The sequence below is a fragment of the Pan paniscus genome, chromosome 12 (assembly GCF_029289425.2).
Source record: "Pan paniscus chromosome 12, NHGRI_mPanPan1-v2.0_pri, whole genome shotgun sequence".
NCBI lineage: Eukaryota > Metazoa > Chordata > Mammalia > Primates > Hominidae > Pan > Pan paniscus.
In genome coordinates this window covers 54193555-54210938 of record NC_073261.2, presented here as the reverse complement: position 1 = coordinate 54210938, position 17384 = coordinate 54193555, and the positions used below count along the sequence as shown (strand labels likewise).

Below are 17384 nucleotides of genomic sequence, written 5' to 3'. Positions count from 1 at the left end.
CTTCCCTAAAATCTTGGGAAAAAGCCTAATGGTTGCTTAAAACTGGCTATCTGAAAAGCCTTTGGCTTGTCAGTCATAGGCCCCTTACAAGTACCCACGGAAAAGATGTTTCCCCAGCAGGCTTCTCTGGAAAAGGGGATCACTGGAGAGGGCAGGGCCTTACTCCCTCAGCTTTAAGAATAAGCACCCCATGGAATAAAAAGAAAGCCATCTACCCAGCATAACCTGAGCCTTGTAACAGAGAGGGGAGTGTGTGGGAAGAACAAGAGGCAGATCCAATTAATTACCCTTAGAAGCAAAGGTAAAAGTTGAAGATTACGAGACCCATTTACAGGAGGAAATAGACCCATCATTGAGCCTAGAGAATGGGAGGATTGTTTAGGGCCAGAAAAGCGTCTCAATGTTCAGATTCCATTCCTTTTCTGGAGCTTTGGAAAGAGGAAGGTCATAGCTTGGGCTTGGAAGTTACACTTAGCAGTGGGTTCAGACTGGTAGGAGGGGGGTGCTGCTGTCTTGGGTCCGATTCTGGGCCCCCAGCCGGCCCCCACCCTGAGGAGATAGAAGCTTCTATCTTCTCTAGGGGCTGGCCAAGGAGGGGGTACCCCCTGCAAGAGGCCCATCCATTACCATCACAACAGCTGATGTCACAGACCCTACAAAGCAGCTGGGGCCCCAAATGCAGAGTAACCCTAACCCCACCAGCGATTGAAACAGATAGAGGGGTAGCTCTCCCACACAATGCCTGGCCCTCACTCCTCTCCTCCTCCTCCTTGCACTTCCTCAAGAGCCTTTGTCTTCTGGTCCCTAGGGCCTGTAGCCTCTCTCATTCCCGGCAAACTCTGTCCATTAAATTCAAAATGAGGCCTCTGGGGAAAGGGTTTGGCACTTTCTTTCCCTGCCTCCTCTTATCTCCCACCAGCTATTCCCCATCCACATCTGCCTGGCAGGCAGATAAGAAGCCCAGCTGTGAGAAAAGGGGCAAGGTGGTGACTGCTTCACATCCTTCCCTGGGCTGTTTTGATTTGCTTTGTTTTTCTGCCTCAGAGCACCCCACAGGGTTGCTGGTCCCTCTCTGGACAAGGCCTTGGGCCGGAAGTCATAACAGTCAGTGCTGAGGCTGCGGGAAATGTTCTGGGGTGAGTCAGATTGTTTGACTGTGACGGCCCAAGTCTCTGTACTGAACTCTGTCATCTCCCCAACCAGTTGGAAGCCTCCGTATTTTCAGGAGTGCAGAGTCCTCCCGTCCCCACTCAGGACCCCACCATGCTGAGAGAAAGCCAGGAGTAGCGGTTTCACTGATCTTTAGGTGTGACATGGGGCTCAGGGGGAGGCTCCTGGAGAAGGTGGGTGGCAGACCAGCAGGGCTTGAAAAATCTGTCAGAGCTCTATGAGGCAGGGAGAAGAGTCACTGCTTAGAGCTTCTGGCTTTCCCCCATGGAGAGAGCTACATGTCCGAAGGGATTTGGTTATTATTCAGTACTTTAGTCATGAATCTTTCATAGACATTGATGAAAGCCATGAAAAATGGATGGCATGCACACATGCATGCAAACACACACACACACACATCTGCAAGGGTTCTTGGACACCTGGTTAAGAACTCCCAATAGAAGAAGCTGTAAGTTTTGGCACCAAAGTGAGAGTAGAGAAGATTCCATGTAGTGTTGAGGATAGGCTGTCCTCAGAGCCAGGCGGCTGGCTGATTTGAAAGGCGTGTCCCTCTGTTTCATATACAGGTGCTTGGCGGGGATGGCTATCACCAATCCTGAAGTGGACTTGGGGAGAGGATGTCAGGAGGCAGAGAAGCCCTGGACACTTTTGTCCAGCGCTCAGCCATGAGGCATGTTGTGGAATTGGAAGGTAGGGAGGAAAAGGCCTTAAATATTGCATGTGCTATTGCTCAGTTCGATACTGGCTAAGCATTTTGACCTTCCACAGCTCATTTACACTTCACAACAAACCTGTAAATTGGAGACTACCAGTCTGCTTTCATGGATGAGGATGATGATATTTAGGGAGCTCGTTTAGTAATTGTCAAGGTCAGGGGCTAGTAAGTGGCATTGCAGAGATCAAAGCCCAGGTCTCGGGCATGAAAGCCCAGTTGCAGTAGTCAGATTTCTTACTGGAGAAAATTGTTTCTAGTCTATTCCCATTGCTTGTGTGCTAGCCTGGAGGGCAAGCAGGCTGGGTGTTGCTACACTGGCATTGCTGGTCTTATTCACCATGGTTCCAGATGTGCCTAGGAGGTTCTTCATTACATCCTAGAACATACCAGGCTCATGCCAACATTGTACTCTAATGTGGTCTGCACCAAAAATACTCATTCCTATGACTTAACAAAATTTGACTTGCATTCCTTCAAGGCCCAGCTAATTAACATTCTGCTTCTTCTGAGCTGTCTTTCCTAACCAGACCCTTTCCTTCACTGGGCCAGGATGACTGTACCCCTCCTGCACTGAGTCTAAAATAGGCTCATCTCTCCCTTTTCTCCACCCTGGCTTTGTTCTGGATAATCCTACAACACTCCATCTTGACTGGGAGCCTTTCCTTGGCAGGGCTAGTGTTCAACATTGCGTTCCAAGTTGCCTAGCCCAGTGCTCCACATAATTCAAGCATTTCAAAAAGTTCTTCTTGATGATGATGCCAGTTTTAGCTGCATAAGCAGGAAAAAACGTAACCCAGGGGTTAGGGATGTTTCCAAGGCCACAGTACGGCTCCTTGCCTTGTGTGGAAGGTAGGCTTTCTCTTCCCCACTAGGCTCTCGCCTGCTCTAGTCCTCAGTCCAGCTGAGTGGGGATGCAATGTCAGCCATCCAGTTCACCAACCACAGCTGCACTGTGCAAAAAGGATGGAAGAACAAAATACCCATGAGACAACACCATGGCTTTTGAAACAGGTATGTAGGCTTTCTTGTTTAATAGCAGTTAAAAGAGGAAAATGTACAAGAGGAATAAACATGCTCTTTTCACAGAGGAGCTTTCCCCTAACCATGCGGCCCATCTGTATCAGTAGCTTTACTAGTAAGTTTTAGAGAAAAAAGTTCCCTTTAGAGTTAAAAATGGACTTTCCTAATTTTCTCTATATATGTGCAACTATCCGTGTAAAATAAAAATGCCATTTCCAACACCTTTGTGAAAAGTAATTGTGAATGCAGGCAAAAAAAAAAAAAAAAGAAGAAGAAGAAGAAGAGGCAATTGCAGTCAAGAGAGGAGTCCTGGGAGAAGGGAGGCTAAGGTAGGGGAATTTCTGCAGCAGTTCCTAGAGAGTGTGCTCAGAGGCCTGATGAGGAAGGTCATGGCCAAAGCCAATCTTAGGAGATAAAAGGCCGTGGGTCTGGGACTTGCTGAGTAAGCACTTGTCAAGTGTACAGTAAGGCTAGACTGACTTGGAGGACTGGTATGCAATGAGAACACTGGGCAATGCACCCTGGAAGCTCTACATTCCCTTTGCCAATAGGATCTCATTTCCTGGTTCCCATTTTCAGGTCCTGTTCTTCCCTACCTGCAACAGCTTCATTTATAGCCTGCTCAAAGAGATTTTCCCTATGAACGTTAAAATGATGCAAGCAGCCTATATTACTACTGAAACCTAATAGAGTCCCAAACTGAACTGTCCCTTCAGGAATATAGACCTGGTTTCCTCAAGAACTTGGCCAAGGGTTCATCCTGACCAGAAGCCATACAGGCTTCTAGCCATCTGTGTGCTTGCCCTCTTATTGAGGCCCTCCACGGTACTTCTACATCTCTAGGTATTTGAGGCCATATCTGAGGAGTCTGATGGGTCTGGGCACACATGCTTTGCACAAGTCCTCTCAAGGGTTGGCCCAGCTACAGGTTATAGACAAAACTAAAAACATCCCACTTTTCTAGTTCAAAAACTTGACATTGCTGGTCCCTGTTTTTACCTTCCCTGGCCCACCAAGAGTATGTCTCTACATACAACTCAGTAGCTGCATGTTGTTTTTTGTTAGATAAGGTGAAGGCAGACTAAGAATGGAGAGAAGATATATCAAAGGGTCCATCTTTATATCTTGAGCTTGAATAAGCTTTTTCTTTCATGGGACTTCTGTGCAGAATAACCCCTATTCCTCCACCTTGTTCACTTTTTCCTGTATAGCACAGTTCTTCCAAGGCAGAGGTTTGAGACCAGACCAGCAATGATGATCCTCTAAAAAGACAAACACTGTGCCATGCTTACACATCTCTCCATTTCCACTTCAAAGTCTCTCAGCACTTAAAGCTGAAGAGATCTTGCTGCAAACTGGGTACTAGCAAAGAAAAGTGTTTTGAACTCTTCTCAAGCAATAGAACTTCAGATTAATATAATCGTTTCTCACTTGTTTCAACAAAGATGAGAGCTCGGCGATGCCATTTTGGCTCCTGCCTTCTCTTGGCTTATCAAGTTCTGGGTGGCAGTGCTCATCCCTTACCCTCATTCTGAAACCCTGGCCAACCACCTAGCCCTCAGGATGAGCCTCAGCAGCATCTATGTGCTCACATGTAGCCTGGTCTCTCCAGCTTTGAGGAAGTTTGTATGTCTGTGTGCACATCCTCTTCCCCATGACTATCAAGATATGATAGGATATGGTGAGGTAGGGGGGTGGGGGAGGGGCAAGGAAGTACTTCCCTCCCCAGAAGCAACTCAGTAGCTGACAAAGGTAGTGAAGAATTCTGTTTGATGAGTCTCTCCTCCCATCAATCCAAGCTGGAAATGCCTGTGTGGCTTATTTGTCATTGTTTGGTGATGCACAATTATACTCTTGCCAGTAGCCATCTTTCTGCTACTTGCCAGTAGCATCTTTCTGAAGTGTCTTGAAGTACAGTTTCCCCCGACTGACCTCATAGCAAAGCCCTTGCGTTAAGTCTCAGGAGTCCATCTGGGACAATGAGTGCAGCCTCCACGCTAAGCTGCTCCAGGCTTTAGAGTTTGGAGGATAGGATTATAGGCAATCTTTCTCAGACAAGGCCAAAGATGGCTTTGGGGATCTCAAAAGAGGGTGGGAACCTTGGGCTTGAGCAGCAAAATAATATCTAGGATATTATTTAGTGAAGGACAGTTGGGCCAGAGGCAACAAGCCACAAGCCATGGTTGGCTCTGTCGACTTTATGGTAACAATGTCTCCATCCCTAGAGGCATCCAGTCCAGTCATGGCTGCCCCCACAGTGCAGAGCTGGTGACATTTCCTTAAAGATGATAGCCAAAAAGCTGGTTTTAAAACATAAAGGAACAATCCCAACTAATCCTCAGGTTACACCTAAGGGTAAGGTAAGGGCCATTTTTAGGCTTCCGAAATCTGAACTATTTCAATGGCATTACTGGAGGAGGCTAAGTCTGAAACGCCCTGTGAAGGCCTATGGAAGTAACTGTTGATTTATGTCCTGAACCAAGTGCTCTGACTGTAAATGAAGGAAATGAGATGAACAGGGAAGGGATTGGGTCTCTGATTCCATGAAAACTGGCTTTCAAGATCCAGAAAAACTCTTCGAGCTGAGACTCAACACTCCTAGAGCTGGGGCAATATGCAGTTAAACATGGGATCCAATTATTACTGCTGTCTACTTAGCTGTATCCTGCCCTAGAAAAATTTGCAGTAAAAGCCTTGGGTTAGATCAGGCTAAAGAAACTGCCATTCTTGGGGGATTGGAATGAAGCTGTCATCTTGCCATATGCCATGCTTGTTCACAAGCCAGTGAAAGTCAGCAGACTGAGGAGATGACCCTCCAGAGCTGCCCTTAGTGTACTAAATAGTAATGTTTGCCATGCCCTTTCCTTGTATTGAGAAGAATCAGCCTCATCTATGTGGTGAATGGGCATCCAAGAGTGAACAGGACATATTTTAGTATCCTTTTGCTTACTCACTCTACCTCCTAGCGCCAGATACCCACTTTTTATGGTTCCTAAGCCCCAGACCTAAGCTTTAGAGCCATGGATGAAAGGTGGTTCATCACTGTGGGATTGATGATACCACCATCTCTAAGATAACACAGATAGTGTAGTAATAACTTCCCCTGAGTCCCAGCCTAGCAACATCTCATGTACTTGCTTATTCTTGTGCCTCTTTTACTATAGGGAAATGTTATGTGAATACTGCACAGGGGTTAATAAAAAAATACATATGCTCTCTTTGAAGAAGAATGCACAAATGCAGGGTCAGCTGGGGCTGGATCCCAGACTGACACAGAGGCTGCAGCAGGTCGCCTCTGTGGGTCCGGGGTCACCCTTCATGAGTGGTGGCTGCTGATGAGTCCTCGGAGCTGCTTGGCCACAGTGTCAATGAGTTTCTGCTTGTCTCGCTCATTTTTCCGAAACTGTGCAAACATGTTGTTCTTGCGGCTAGTATCCTTCATCCTAAACAGAGAAGGAAAGAAAGAGGGTAACATGTTTGAGGAAACAATGGTGGAAGGAGAACCTGCAGGAAGCAGGATGGCAATGCATCTTAACCACTACCCAGAGTAATGAGAGAGTCCAGAATATCTCCACTGTCAGGCCCACACTCACCTACTCATCAGGAAGCTGGCATTCTGGCACCTACAGCCCTCCCAACTTCAGTCACCTTTGGAAACTGGTCAAGACCCAGTTTTGGAGGGGCCAATCTCCTTACCCCTTATACCTGCTCCACCTAATTCATTCTCTTCTCTCAGCAGGTATGTACCTGCTGTAGGTGTCTGGGACAGGGAACAGCTCTGCTGGTCAATAAGCCCTTATAGAATGTCTAGGATCCACTCATTACCTCATGAACCTACTAAATCCTGATAGGACCTTTGAGATAATATTTGAAAGGTAAAGCAGGAAAAGTGTTCTTAACTAGCAATTCCAACAGAATATGAATAACTGAAGGCCACTGTATATTTCTAAACCTCACTCTAGCTGGCTACTCTATCCTATCCCTAACAAAACTAAGGGCTTGACTGACCTTTTTCCTTTCGTCTCAGGGTAAAGGCACATAGGTGGTGTGGTGGCTAAGAGAGTAGAGTGCTGAGGAAAGCATGGGCCAAATGGCTGGGCCATCCTCTCACTCCATAAACCAGAGCTTTTTACATGAGAAGCCTTTGAGTTCTCAATGGCTGTCTGTACCCCTGGACCTTTGACCTTTGGGTCATGCTAAAGCTTCATAGATGGCATATTCCTAGAACACAAACCATGGGTAATTCTGGCCAGTGGTTCTTTCAGACAGACAGCCCTAACTGGGAAACATGGACAAGAAAGTCAAGACTAGGCTGAGATGGTCACAGAACCCCCAAGTCTGACTAAGCAACTGTGACAGAATTCAGGAATCTGCTATTCCCTGCAGAGGGCCCACAACCTCTGACATCTATTGGTGGCCACTAACTCTTGTCCTAGCTGCTGCACACCAGACCCATATCCCACAGCTAGTTCCAGTGTTAGACAATTGAGAACATGCCAAGACAGATTTCTCTCTGGGATAGGGGCAGGCCAGTCTTCACCAGAGTTGGGCCAGCCCTCTGACTTCACTGCTCCCTGGGCTGTATGGAGACAGGCTAGAAGAGAGGAGGGAAGGAACATGGCACCGGGCTATAAATTGCCCCCAGGCTATTTCCCAGGGGACTTTGGGCCAATCCTGCACCATTTTCTCCCCCACTGTGGGTGGCCCTTTGCAGAGGAGCAGATTAGAGGCCAGTGAGTCAAAAAGCCAGAGATCCCACAGGGGCATTTATGTTTGGTATATATGATATAAATTTACAATATATATATTCCATAAGGGCATTATATGTGGCAAAAAGGTTCTAATGAGCACCACAGCTGTATGGCTCTGGCTAACAGTGATAGCCACAAACTAATTAAGAATTCTTTCGGCTGGGCGCGGTAGCTCACGCCTGTAATCCCAGCACTTTGGGAGGCCGAGGCGGGTGGATCATGAGGTCAGGAGATCAAGACCATCCTGACTAACACGGTGAAACCCCATCTCTACTAAAAATCCAGAAAGTAGGCCGGGTGTGGTGGCAGGTGCCTGTAGTCCCAGCTACTCGGGAGGCTGAGGCAGGAGAATGGTGTGAACCCAGGAGGCGGAGCTTGCAGTGAGCCAAGATGACACCACTGCACTCCAGTCTGGGTGGCAGAGAGAGACTCCGTCTCAAAAAAAAAAAAAAAAAAAAAGAATTATCTCACTAATCTAAGCTCAAGAGCCTTCAGGCTGGAATTACTCATCAAGCAAACTCAGAACATTGAATATAGGGTACGACCACCCACATGTGGAGGCCTGTGCTTGGAAGGGAAGAAGAAGGGGAAGTGACTGCGCTAGTTGAAGAGAAAGCACGAGGGTCCTTAAGACTCTGATAATTACTGTATTTGTTCCCTAACACACTAGTTGCACAATTACATTTGTAGAACTGGCCTAGTTTTAGATAGTTCCAAAGAAAGATTCCCTTTCCTCCGCTGAGTATACAATATATCTAAACATTAACAACAACAGAAAACAAACAAAAAGAAATGAAGAAAACCACTTCCTATATTCATAGGACATTTAGTTTAATATCCTACATTATCATTAATTTCATGACTCCTGGAAGCAGCTGAGAGACAGGCAGCCCGCTGGCTTTTGGCTCCCACAGGGAAGCTCCTGTAATTATCTAGGAGAAAGAGGGTAGTCTTTGGCCACAAAGGCTAGAATTTCTTGGCCATTAAGACCTGGAGTTGGAACGAGGCACTGTAAAGATAAATTCAAGTACCCTGAGGGCTAGTGGTGGCCTGCTGGTTTCTACTCAGGAATGCTCCAAAAACAAAAGTCAGCCCTCCCACCTTCCATCCCATTCTGAAAGCCCAATATCCTGTTCTACTTTATTAACAGCTATGGCCACCTCTCAATGATGCAGGGGCCACTTCTTTTCCCTAAATGTCTTTAGCAGGTCTTTTGTCTTTCTGTTTCGCCCTGCTAAGAAGGGCCAGGTTGAAAAGGAGAGTCAAGATCTGATGGTAGAGCTGGCTGTGGAAAAGCAGGAATAGGTCAGGTAAAGGGGTCAATTCCTATGAGGCTGGGAGATACGGATTGTAGTGATCTGGATGCCCTTTGCTCTTCTGTGTTTGGAAGGAAGCTTTTAAACTCTTCTGATTGCTAGGGCTAAGCACATAGTTTCTTTACTGGCCAACGCTCCAGAATGGTATGGAGAGGCTAATTATTTTAGACTATTGTTGAGCCATAGGGAGTGGATAAGCCAGTATTTCCTAGATCCAGAGATTCTTGGGAACGGAGGAGTAAAGGACTGCTGAGAGATGTAAATAACTGAAGGGAATCCCACAGCCCATTTGAAGGACACATATGACCATTAAATATGACCATTTAAGCACCACCTCAAAGGTCAAAATGTTCCCTTCTTTCAGCTTGGCACCAAGAACTGTGGGATTAAGCCTTGCTTCTAATAAAGGGTCTTCTATAAGAGATGCAGGTTCTAGATTTTAAAGCCACCAAGAGGTAGGGGAGGCTGCTGAGGAGCTCCCTTCGGTCAGGGCTTTATTTCAGGCCCCACACTAGCAAGAGTATTGAGTGTGCCAAGAAGCTGAATGGGAACAACCCTTTACCTGGCACAATGGGAGAAAATCCCTGCCGCCACTCCCAGCCCCAAAGGAATTAGTAAGCCAAGGGTCACTCTAAGGGCCAAGGATAGAGAAGGCAGCCAGCCAGTTGGCACCAGGCTGGTTTAGTAGATTAGTATGTCAGGGCGGGGACAACTCAGAGGCTAGGGATTTTAGTGTAGTCATTAGTGTCAATGAGGAAACCAGAAGGACTTGCCTCAAAGTGATGGAAAAGGCCCAAGTGAATAATATACTTACTCTCTAGATATCCTAGGGCGGAAGGTCAGTGGGAGAGAGAACCATGGGAAACAAAGTTAAAATGGAAACATCAATCTCTGACGTGGTCAGGAGAAAACTGCAGTCTGAGTTTTTAGTCTCTTGGCTCCAAATACATACACCTGCATCATGCTCTTGCCTACCCTTCATCTCTTCCCCTTTTCTCCCCCTTTCACATTACATAGTAAGAAGGATAGACTTTGACCTCTCCTTCTGCTTAAGGCTCCACTCTGACTTCCTGGACTCTGAGCCTTGTCTTCCTAGGATTTGAGACATGGTTGACTGGCCATATATGTAGACTTCCTGCACTGCCTAGATGCAGGGCATTCTTCCAAGTAGCTGGGGCTTAACTAGTTTCTCAGATTTCAAGAGAAACCTGCCTTTTTATATGGGTCTTGGTCTCTGACCTGCCAGCTCTCTAATAGATTAGCAAAGCCAGAGCCAGGCTGTAATACATAGCATTTCCCAGCTTCTGGGTGACATATTTGTTAGCCCTGAGATTTCCTGGAGCTGCCTAACTTACTTTCAGTGGTAGCACCTCTGCTTCAGAGAGGCTACAGCTCTGTGGCAGGGAACCCTCTGCAGGCTAGTGACTGCTTAAGGCAAGAATTAGACACCTTCTCCAACACAGCTTTGTTGGGATAGTCAGCACAATAAAGCTCAGTCTGGCAGGGGGTGGGAGCTGGGAACAGATGAAGGTTTCAATAATTCTAAATAATTTCCAGGGGTTCTCTACTAGGAACCAGAGAAACCATCTGTTCTGTGGAGTTGCACTATCCATCATCATACCCCAGGTGACTAGGGCAGCCTCATTCTGTTCACCAGGCTGGCCTGAGCCCCAAACTGAGCCATTTTTTTTTTCTCTTGCCATATCTAGTAAGAGACGCTAGTAAGAGACCCATTAAACTAGAAGGTAATGTCAGAATCCAATTCTGATCCATACTTGGCCTGGCTTGTTGGGGGCTCAGGAATTAATAAGCCACAGGAAGAAGACTGGCCTGCCAAGTCCAGTGACTGAGATTGCTGACAGCACCCAGGGCCTATGGCAACTTCCAGAACAAGGCTATCTTTCAAGGTATTGGCAGTGGCAAAATTATCTTCTATGCCAACCCCCAATCCCTGTCTCCCCACCTCCCAACACAGACCACTGGACAAGGTACTCACTTCTCAAGCAGGGTCAGAGCAGTCACTGGGTTTACCCGGAGGTACTTGCAGTTGGGCTGACCATAGTCAGCAAGGTAGGTTGACCAATCCCACTGGATGAAAAGATCCAAAAGCTGTAAAATATCCAAACCCCACCCCAGGGATTAGTCAGACAGACAAGACAAACCAAGATTCCAGAAACTTCATCATCCTTCACTACCAGCTAATAAATTGGATATATAAAAATTAAAATATAATAAGAAAAAGAACAGCTGCAGACTATTCTTTCAACCAAGAAAATAAGTGAGTAAACATTAGATGGCAGACTTATCTCTGCCATAAGCAGTATGGAAACGTTGCTAAGACTATATGCCAGCAGTCAGCTCTCAGAGGCAACCCTGTAAAGAAACTAACACGAGACTGAATCAAATATGATAATAATATCATAATAATTATTCATTTACTCATTTAATAAATACTTGTCAAATGCCTTCAACATGCCAAGAACCATTCTCAGTATTCAACAAAGAACAAATAAAGGTGGATGTAGTCCAGTGCCACATATACAATTGTTTGAACTTCAAGGTTAAAAGGTCTGGGTTCAAGTATCAGTTCTGTGACTTGCTGTACTGACTTAGCCCAAGTGACTTAGGTAATACAGACATATACACATGCCTATATACAAATAGGACACACAGATAACACAGAAACACTGAAACAAGGCATAAATGGATCATGTAGCATTTATAAGAGGCAATATGTGTTACGTCTATGCAGACACAGGCTAAGAAGATGAAATCAGGGCCATAGTAGATTAGCCCATGATTGAGGACACAGAGTCTAGCTAGAATTGGGTTATGAGTGTTAAAGAGAAGTGCCAAGAGCTAGATGTGTGAAAAGACAATGAGAGCTTTCTGAGGGTGAGCTGAGTTCTGACACGGGAGATTTTGACTGAGAGAAACTAAGCTTTTGTCAAAGGCTTTCCTTCCCAGTCAGTTTTAGCCTCAGACATCACACTAACAAATATTCAAAAATTGTAACTAAGTAAAACAAACAAATAAAAGCTTCTAGAAGGGGCACAGTCCCAGACTCATATCACTGCATAGAGGGAGAACCCTCACAGTACTTTTTGACTCAAGACATTCTCCATTTCTCCCTTTCCAGGAGATAGGTAAGTGCTGATGAGGACAAGTAGATGGCTTGTTGTGCAGAACAAAGGCAGAGAGGCCAAGAGTGCAGTCATATCCAATGCCAGAGCCTGGGCTCTAGGCACACCTTCCTCCATGTCTGTCTTCACTGTGCAGCTGGGCAAACAGGCAGTATGGGCCTTGCCCTATTTGGCCAAGTCTCCACTTCATCCAGTTTCTTAGAATAGCTGTTATGAACTTCCTGAAGCAGGATGGGAATTGGCTGAAGTCCCAAACCTAAAACTGAGAAAAGTCCCTATACCCTCAGCCAAGAAAGGGATTTTAGAGATGAGAGAAGGAGTGGGGGAGAGACAGGCACACTGGTTGGTCTGGGCCAGGATGGTCCCAAACGGCCCCTCAGGCCATTTTCAGGTCATGCCTATTTTCATTGGCAAGTTAAAAGGCTTCTACCACTTCCTTCTGTTGACCCAAGGCCTCAGAGAGTTATCCTTTAGAAGAGAATTTCCCTTGACTTTCTACTCTAGTATCAGTATTTCTTTCTTTTTTTTTTTTTTAAATTATACTTTAAGTTCTAGGGTACATGTGCACAACGTGCAGGTTTGTTACATATGTATACATGTGCCATGTTGGTGTGCTGCACCCATTAACTCGTCATTTACATTATGTATATCTCCTAATGCTATCCCTCCGCCTCCCCCCAACCCCACGACAGGCCCCGGTGTGTGATGTTCCCCTTCCTGTGTCCATGTGTTCTCATTGTTCAATTCCCACCTATGAGTGAGAACATGAGGTGTTTGGTTTTTGTCCTTGCGATAGATAGTTTGCCGAGAATGATGGTTTCCAGCTTCATCCATGTCCTTACAAAGTACATGAACTCATCCTTTTTATGGCTTCATAGTATTCCATGGTGTATATGTGCCACATTTTCTTAATCCAGTCTATCACTGTTGGACATTTGGGTTGGTTCCAAGTCTTTGCTATTGTGAATAGTGCCACAATAAACATGTGTGCATGTGTCTTTATAGCAGCATGATTTATAATCCTTTGGGTATATACCCAGTAATGGGATGGCTGGGTCAAATGGTATTTCTATTCCTAGATCCTTGAGGAATTGCCACACTGTAGCATCAGCATTTCTGTCCTGTAGTCTTCAAAGACCACTCAAGACAGCTCCACTTTACTTGCTTCCTGGGACCACGACAGGTACTGAGAGTACCCCTTGTTCTAAAGTTCTTTCAGTACTGTGCTTTACATATTTCACTATGTTTTCCTGCAACTCCTAGGGAAAGAACTATGAAAAAGGATAGCGTTTTTTCAATTAAAATTTTTTTCACAAATTAAAAAAAACCGTAGGAAGCCTTTTACTATTTGCCTATTGAGGAGGTGATAAGAAAAGTGAATGAATAATGCCGCAATAAACATACGTGTGCATGTGTCTTTATAGCAGCATGATTTATAGTCATTTGGGTATATACCCAGTAATGGGATGGCTGGGTCAAATGGTATTTCTAGTTCTAGATCCCTGAGGAATCGCCACACTGACTTCCACAATGGTTGAACTAGTTTACAGTCCCACCAACAGTGTAAAAGTGTACCTATTTCTCCACATCCTCTCCAGCACCTGTTGTTTCCTGACTTTTTAATGATTGCCATTCTAACTGGTGTGGCATTATTCACAATAGCAAAGACTTGGAACCAACCCAAATGTCCAACAATGATAGACTGGATTAAGAAAATGTGGCACATATACACCATGGAATACTATGCAGCCATAAAAAATGATGAGTTCATGTCCTTTGTAGGGACATGGATGAAACTGGAAACCATCATTCTCAGTAAACTATCGCAAGAACAAAAAACCAAACACCGCATATTCTCACTCATAGGTGGGAATTGAACAATGAGATCACATGGACACAGGAAGGGGAATATCACACTCTGGGGACTGTGGTGGGGAGGGGGGAGGGGGGAGGGATAGCATTGGGAGATATACCTAATGCTAGATGACGAGTTAGTGGGTGCAGGGCACCAGCATGGCACATGTATACATATGTAACTAACCTGCACAGTGTGCACATGTACCCTAAAACTTAAAGTATAATAAAAAAAAAAAAGAAAAGTGAATGAAAATCAGAAAAGTCTAGTTGGAAAACCATTGCTTAAAGCTATTTTAGATATTACTTTTTCAGCATATATGGACATATACATGCATGTAATAAAACTACCTTCTTTTTAAATGAATTCCTAATTTCTGTGATGGAATTAATGTATTAGTATTTCAGATTTATTGCTAATACTACCATGTATTTCTGGTTAATGACACATGGGAAGTCACTAGTGGACAGTGGAGAGAAGTTCATGGCTTAGCTGTAAGTTATGGGATCTTTGGGGTGTCGCTTTTCTGGCCGGAAACCTGTGGCCAGTGGCACCTTTGCCTGAGTTTTGCTCTGGCCCACTGGGTTTGTTCCACCCACTTGGCCTGGGAGGCTGAGCTCATGCCTGCCAGGGACACTGGAGTCAGGTGTGGAGCAGCAAGGGGTGTGTGTGAGTAAGTGTGGAGTCCGGCCACTGAACAGTCAGACATGCTGGGTGCTGCCGTGGGGTGGGCAGCTCCAGGTGCCGGCATGGGCACCAATTCTCTGTGAGAATGCAGCTGGACCAGGTGCACTGCATGCAGCTTTCCTGGATGGCACCAGGGAATGTGGCAGCACCCAGAAGCTTGGAGATGCCAGGAACCACAGGGCCCCAAAGAGGGAGTCACAGCCCTGGCTCAGGGAGCTCCCAGGTCTGGGCTCTACAAAGGGCTGCAGCTCTTCTCTCCTTCTCTTCACCCATAATGTGGCAAGCAGGGGGCATATTTCAGCCATGTTTGTGTTACCCCAGCTCTTTTAGCCTTACCATTCAGTGGGTCTCAAGTTCTTTTCCTGCGACCAGGAAGAATGAGGTACACAGACAAGCGGAGGATGAGCAAAATGAAGAGATTTATTGAGCAATAGAACAGCTCAGAGATGACCCACAGTGGGAAGCTCCTCTCAGTAGCCAGGGTGTCCCGGCAAGTATTCAGCTTCTAGCAGAAAGGGTTGCTCCTCTCTGCAGGCAGGTTGTCTCGATAAGTGTTCAGCTATCAGCAGAGAGAGTGGCTCCTCTCTGCAGCTGGTCGTCCTGTTGTCTCTCTGTCCTCTCCTCTGCTCTGGCTGAGCCCAGGGCTTTTATGGGCCTCAGAGGGGAGGAAGTGCATGCCAACTGGTCCACAGGCAGCCAAGTCCCTACTCTGGTCCGTGGGACTGGCAGCCTGGCCACAAGCCTTTAGGCCTTCTGTGGCCTGAAGGTCAGGCCTCACTGGGGACCTGCCCCCTTCTGCCCAGGAACCTGTCTGCTTTCTGCTCCCATTCATGGCACCTGGGGTTGGCCCCAACTTTGCTCCGAGATTGGAGCAGCAGTGACAACAGGGAGAAACCATGTAGTGGGAGCAGGCACTTCCAAGCCTACAAGGGCAGGGAGGGCCTTCCCAGGCCCCCAAGAGTGAAGGGATGCCTGGGTCTGCAGCCACAGTTTGGGTGGCTGCAGCTGTGCTGGGGGTGGAGGACCGGGTTCCTGCCTGCTCCATGGAGCAGGAGGCCCAGGTCTGCAGCTGTGGTTTGGGTGGCTGCAGTTGTGCCCAGGAGGGTAGGGCTCTTGCCTGCTCCCCAGCTCCCACCAGCTCCATGGAGTCTGCAGCCCCGGTCTTGCCTCCCTGCTGCAGCCAGCATGATGGCAGTGGTGGGCCATTTAGGGCAGCCACTATCATCATAAGGATTTCCATTTTTGTCTTCCTGCCAAAGTCAATGCCAATGGTGAGCCTAAGAGCTCTGGAATGACAAGCTATCTAATTTATTCCCCTACAGTCATGGAAGCTACATAACTCTATTAAGTTCAACCACCATGAGCCTATAGATCACACTCTGGGTCCATGTTGCTTCCCACAGTCTTTTAGGGTGGCCTGAAGCTAGGTCATATGGCCTTCTCTGAGACAGATGAACAGAGAGTGAACTCTGAGGGTACTTAACTAAGTTAGCTGCTTGGAGGCACACTTCTACTGGATTCCATAAAACAGTGTTAGAATGAACGGCCAAGAAAACCAGCAGGTCTATTTATCCGTATAGTACTTTGATTTCCAGACTGATTTTCAAGGTCAATCAGACCCTCCCAGCCTGATTCTCCACATACAACAACCTTGTTAGATTGCTACAAATTCTCCTGCAAGAACACTCAATCATCATTAGTGACCACTAATATTCCTTTTTTATTTTTAAATCTTTCATTTGGAAATATTTCAAATTTATCAGAAAGTTGAAGGAATAAGCATAGTATAAAGAGCAACATATTGCTTCCATCCAGATCCATCCACTGTCAATATTCTACCCCACATGCTCCAGCACTTGAATTCTCTTTCTCGTCACACACATACACCCACGCATGTACACATATGCTATTTCTTTTCTTGAGTTTCTTCAAAGTAAACTGAGACTTTATTCCCAAATACTTCAGTGTTCCTAGGAATATTTTCTTATATAATCACAGTATAATTTTCAACTTCAGTTAATTTAATGTTGATATGATCCATATTCAATTTTGTAAGTTGACCCAGTAATGTCCTTTATAGCCTCTTTTATTTTTGTTCCACTACATGATATAATTTTAGGATTGAGTATTATGTTTAGCTGTCATGTCTCTTTAGTTTCCTTTAATCTGGAATATTTATACAACCTTTCTTTTTCTTATATGATATTGATATTTTTGAAGAATATAGTTCCCCTGCCTCCATTTTTTCCCAGTTTGGTTTTGTCTAGTGGCTTCTTGTAAGATTCAAGACTGAATTCTTTAGCAGAACACTATGTAAGTGATGCTATGTCCTCCTCAGGGTATCACCTCTGGAGGCATACAAATGCTCATTTTTCCCTCATTGGTGATATTAATTTTGATCACCTGATTAAGATGTTGTCTGATTTCTTCCAACATCTGGTTATTATGTTTTCCTTTGGAACTGTGAAGATTTAAGACATTCAAATATCTGTTATCCAGTGAGGATTCTTGCCTAACCCAATCTTTACTATGATGGTTGAAAACTGCTGATATCTCAACACCATCCTTCCTTGCACATTTATGAGTTGTCACTCATTCTACTGTAAGCAAGTACTCTCTCTTCCCTGCTATTAATCTATCTATCCATTTGTTATTGGCACAAACTCGCCACCGTGCCCCTCCCCTCCCCTTCCTTCCTTTCTTTCTTCCTTCCCCTTTCTTTTCTCC

The 17384-nt window shown here is 45.7% G+C and overlaps 1 protein-coding gene across 2 annotated transcripts in view; it reads right to left on the bottom strand.

Moving 5' to 3' along the window:
* Positions 1-2881: 2881 nt before the first annotated feature.
* The window catches only part of EXOC6B (exocyst complex component 6B), a 652998-nt gene continuing 638495 nt past the window's right edge, over positions 2882-17384 (bottom strand). For both annotated transcript variants that reach the window (XM_003808189.4, XM_055107798.2), the window contains 2 exons: positions 10969-11081; positions 2882-6348 (listed from right to left, as the gene is read on the bottom strand). In XM_003808189.4, coding sequence (XP_003808237.1) covers positions 6222-6348; positions 10969-11081 — 240 coding nt within the window. In that variant the 3' untranslated portion in view covers positions 2882-6221. The remainder of the gene's footprint in view (positions 6349-10968; positions 11082-17384) is intronic.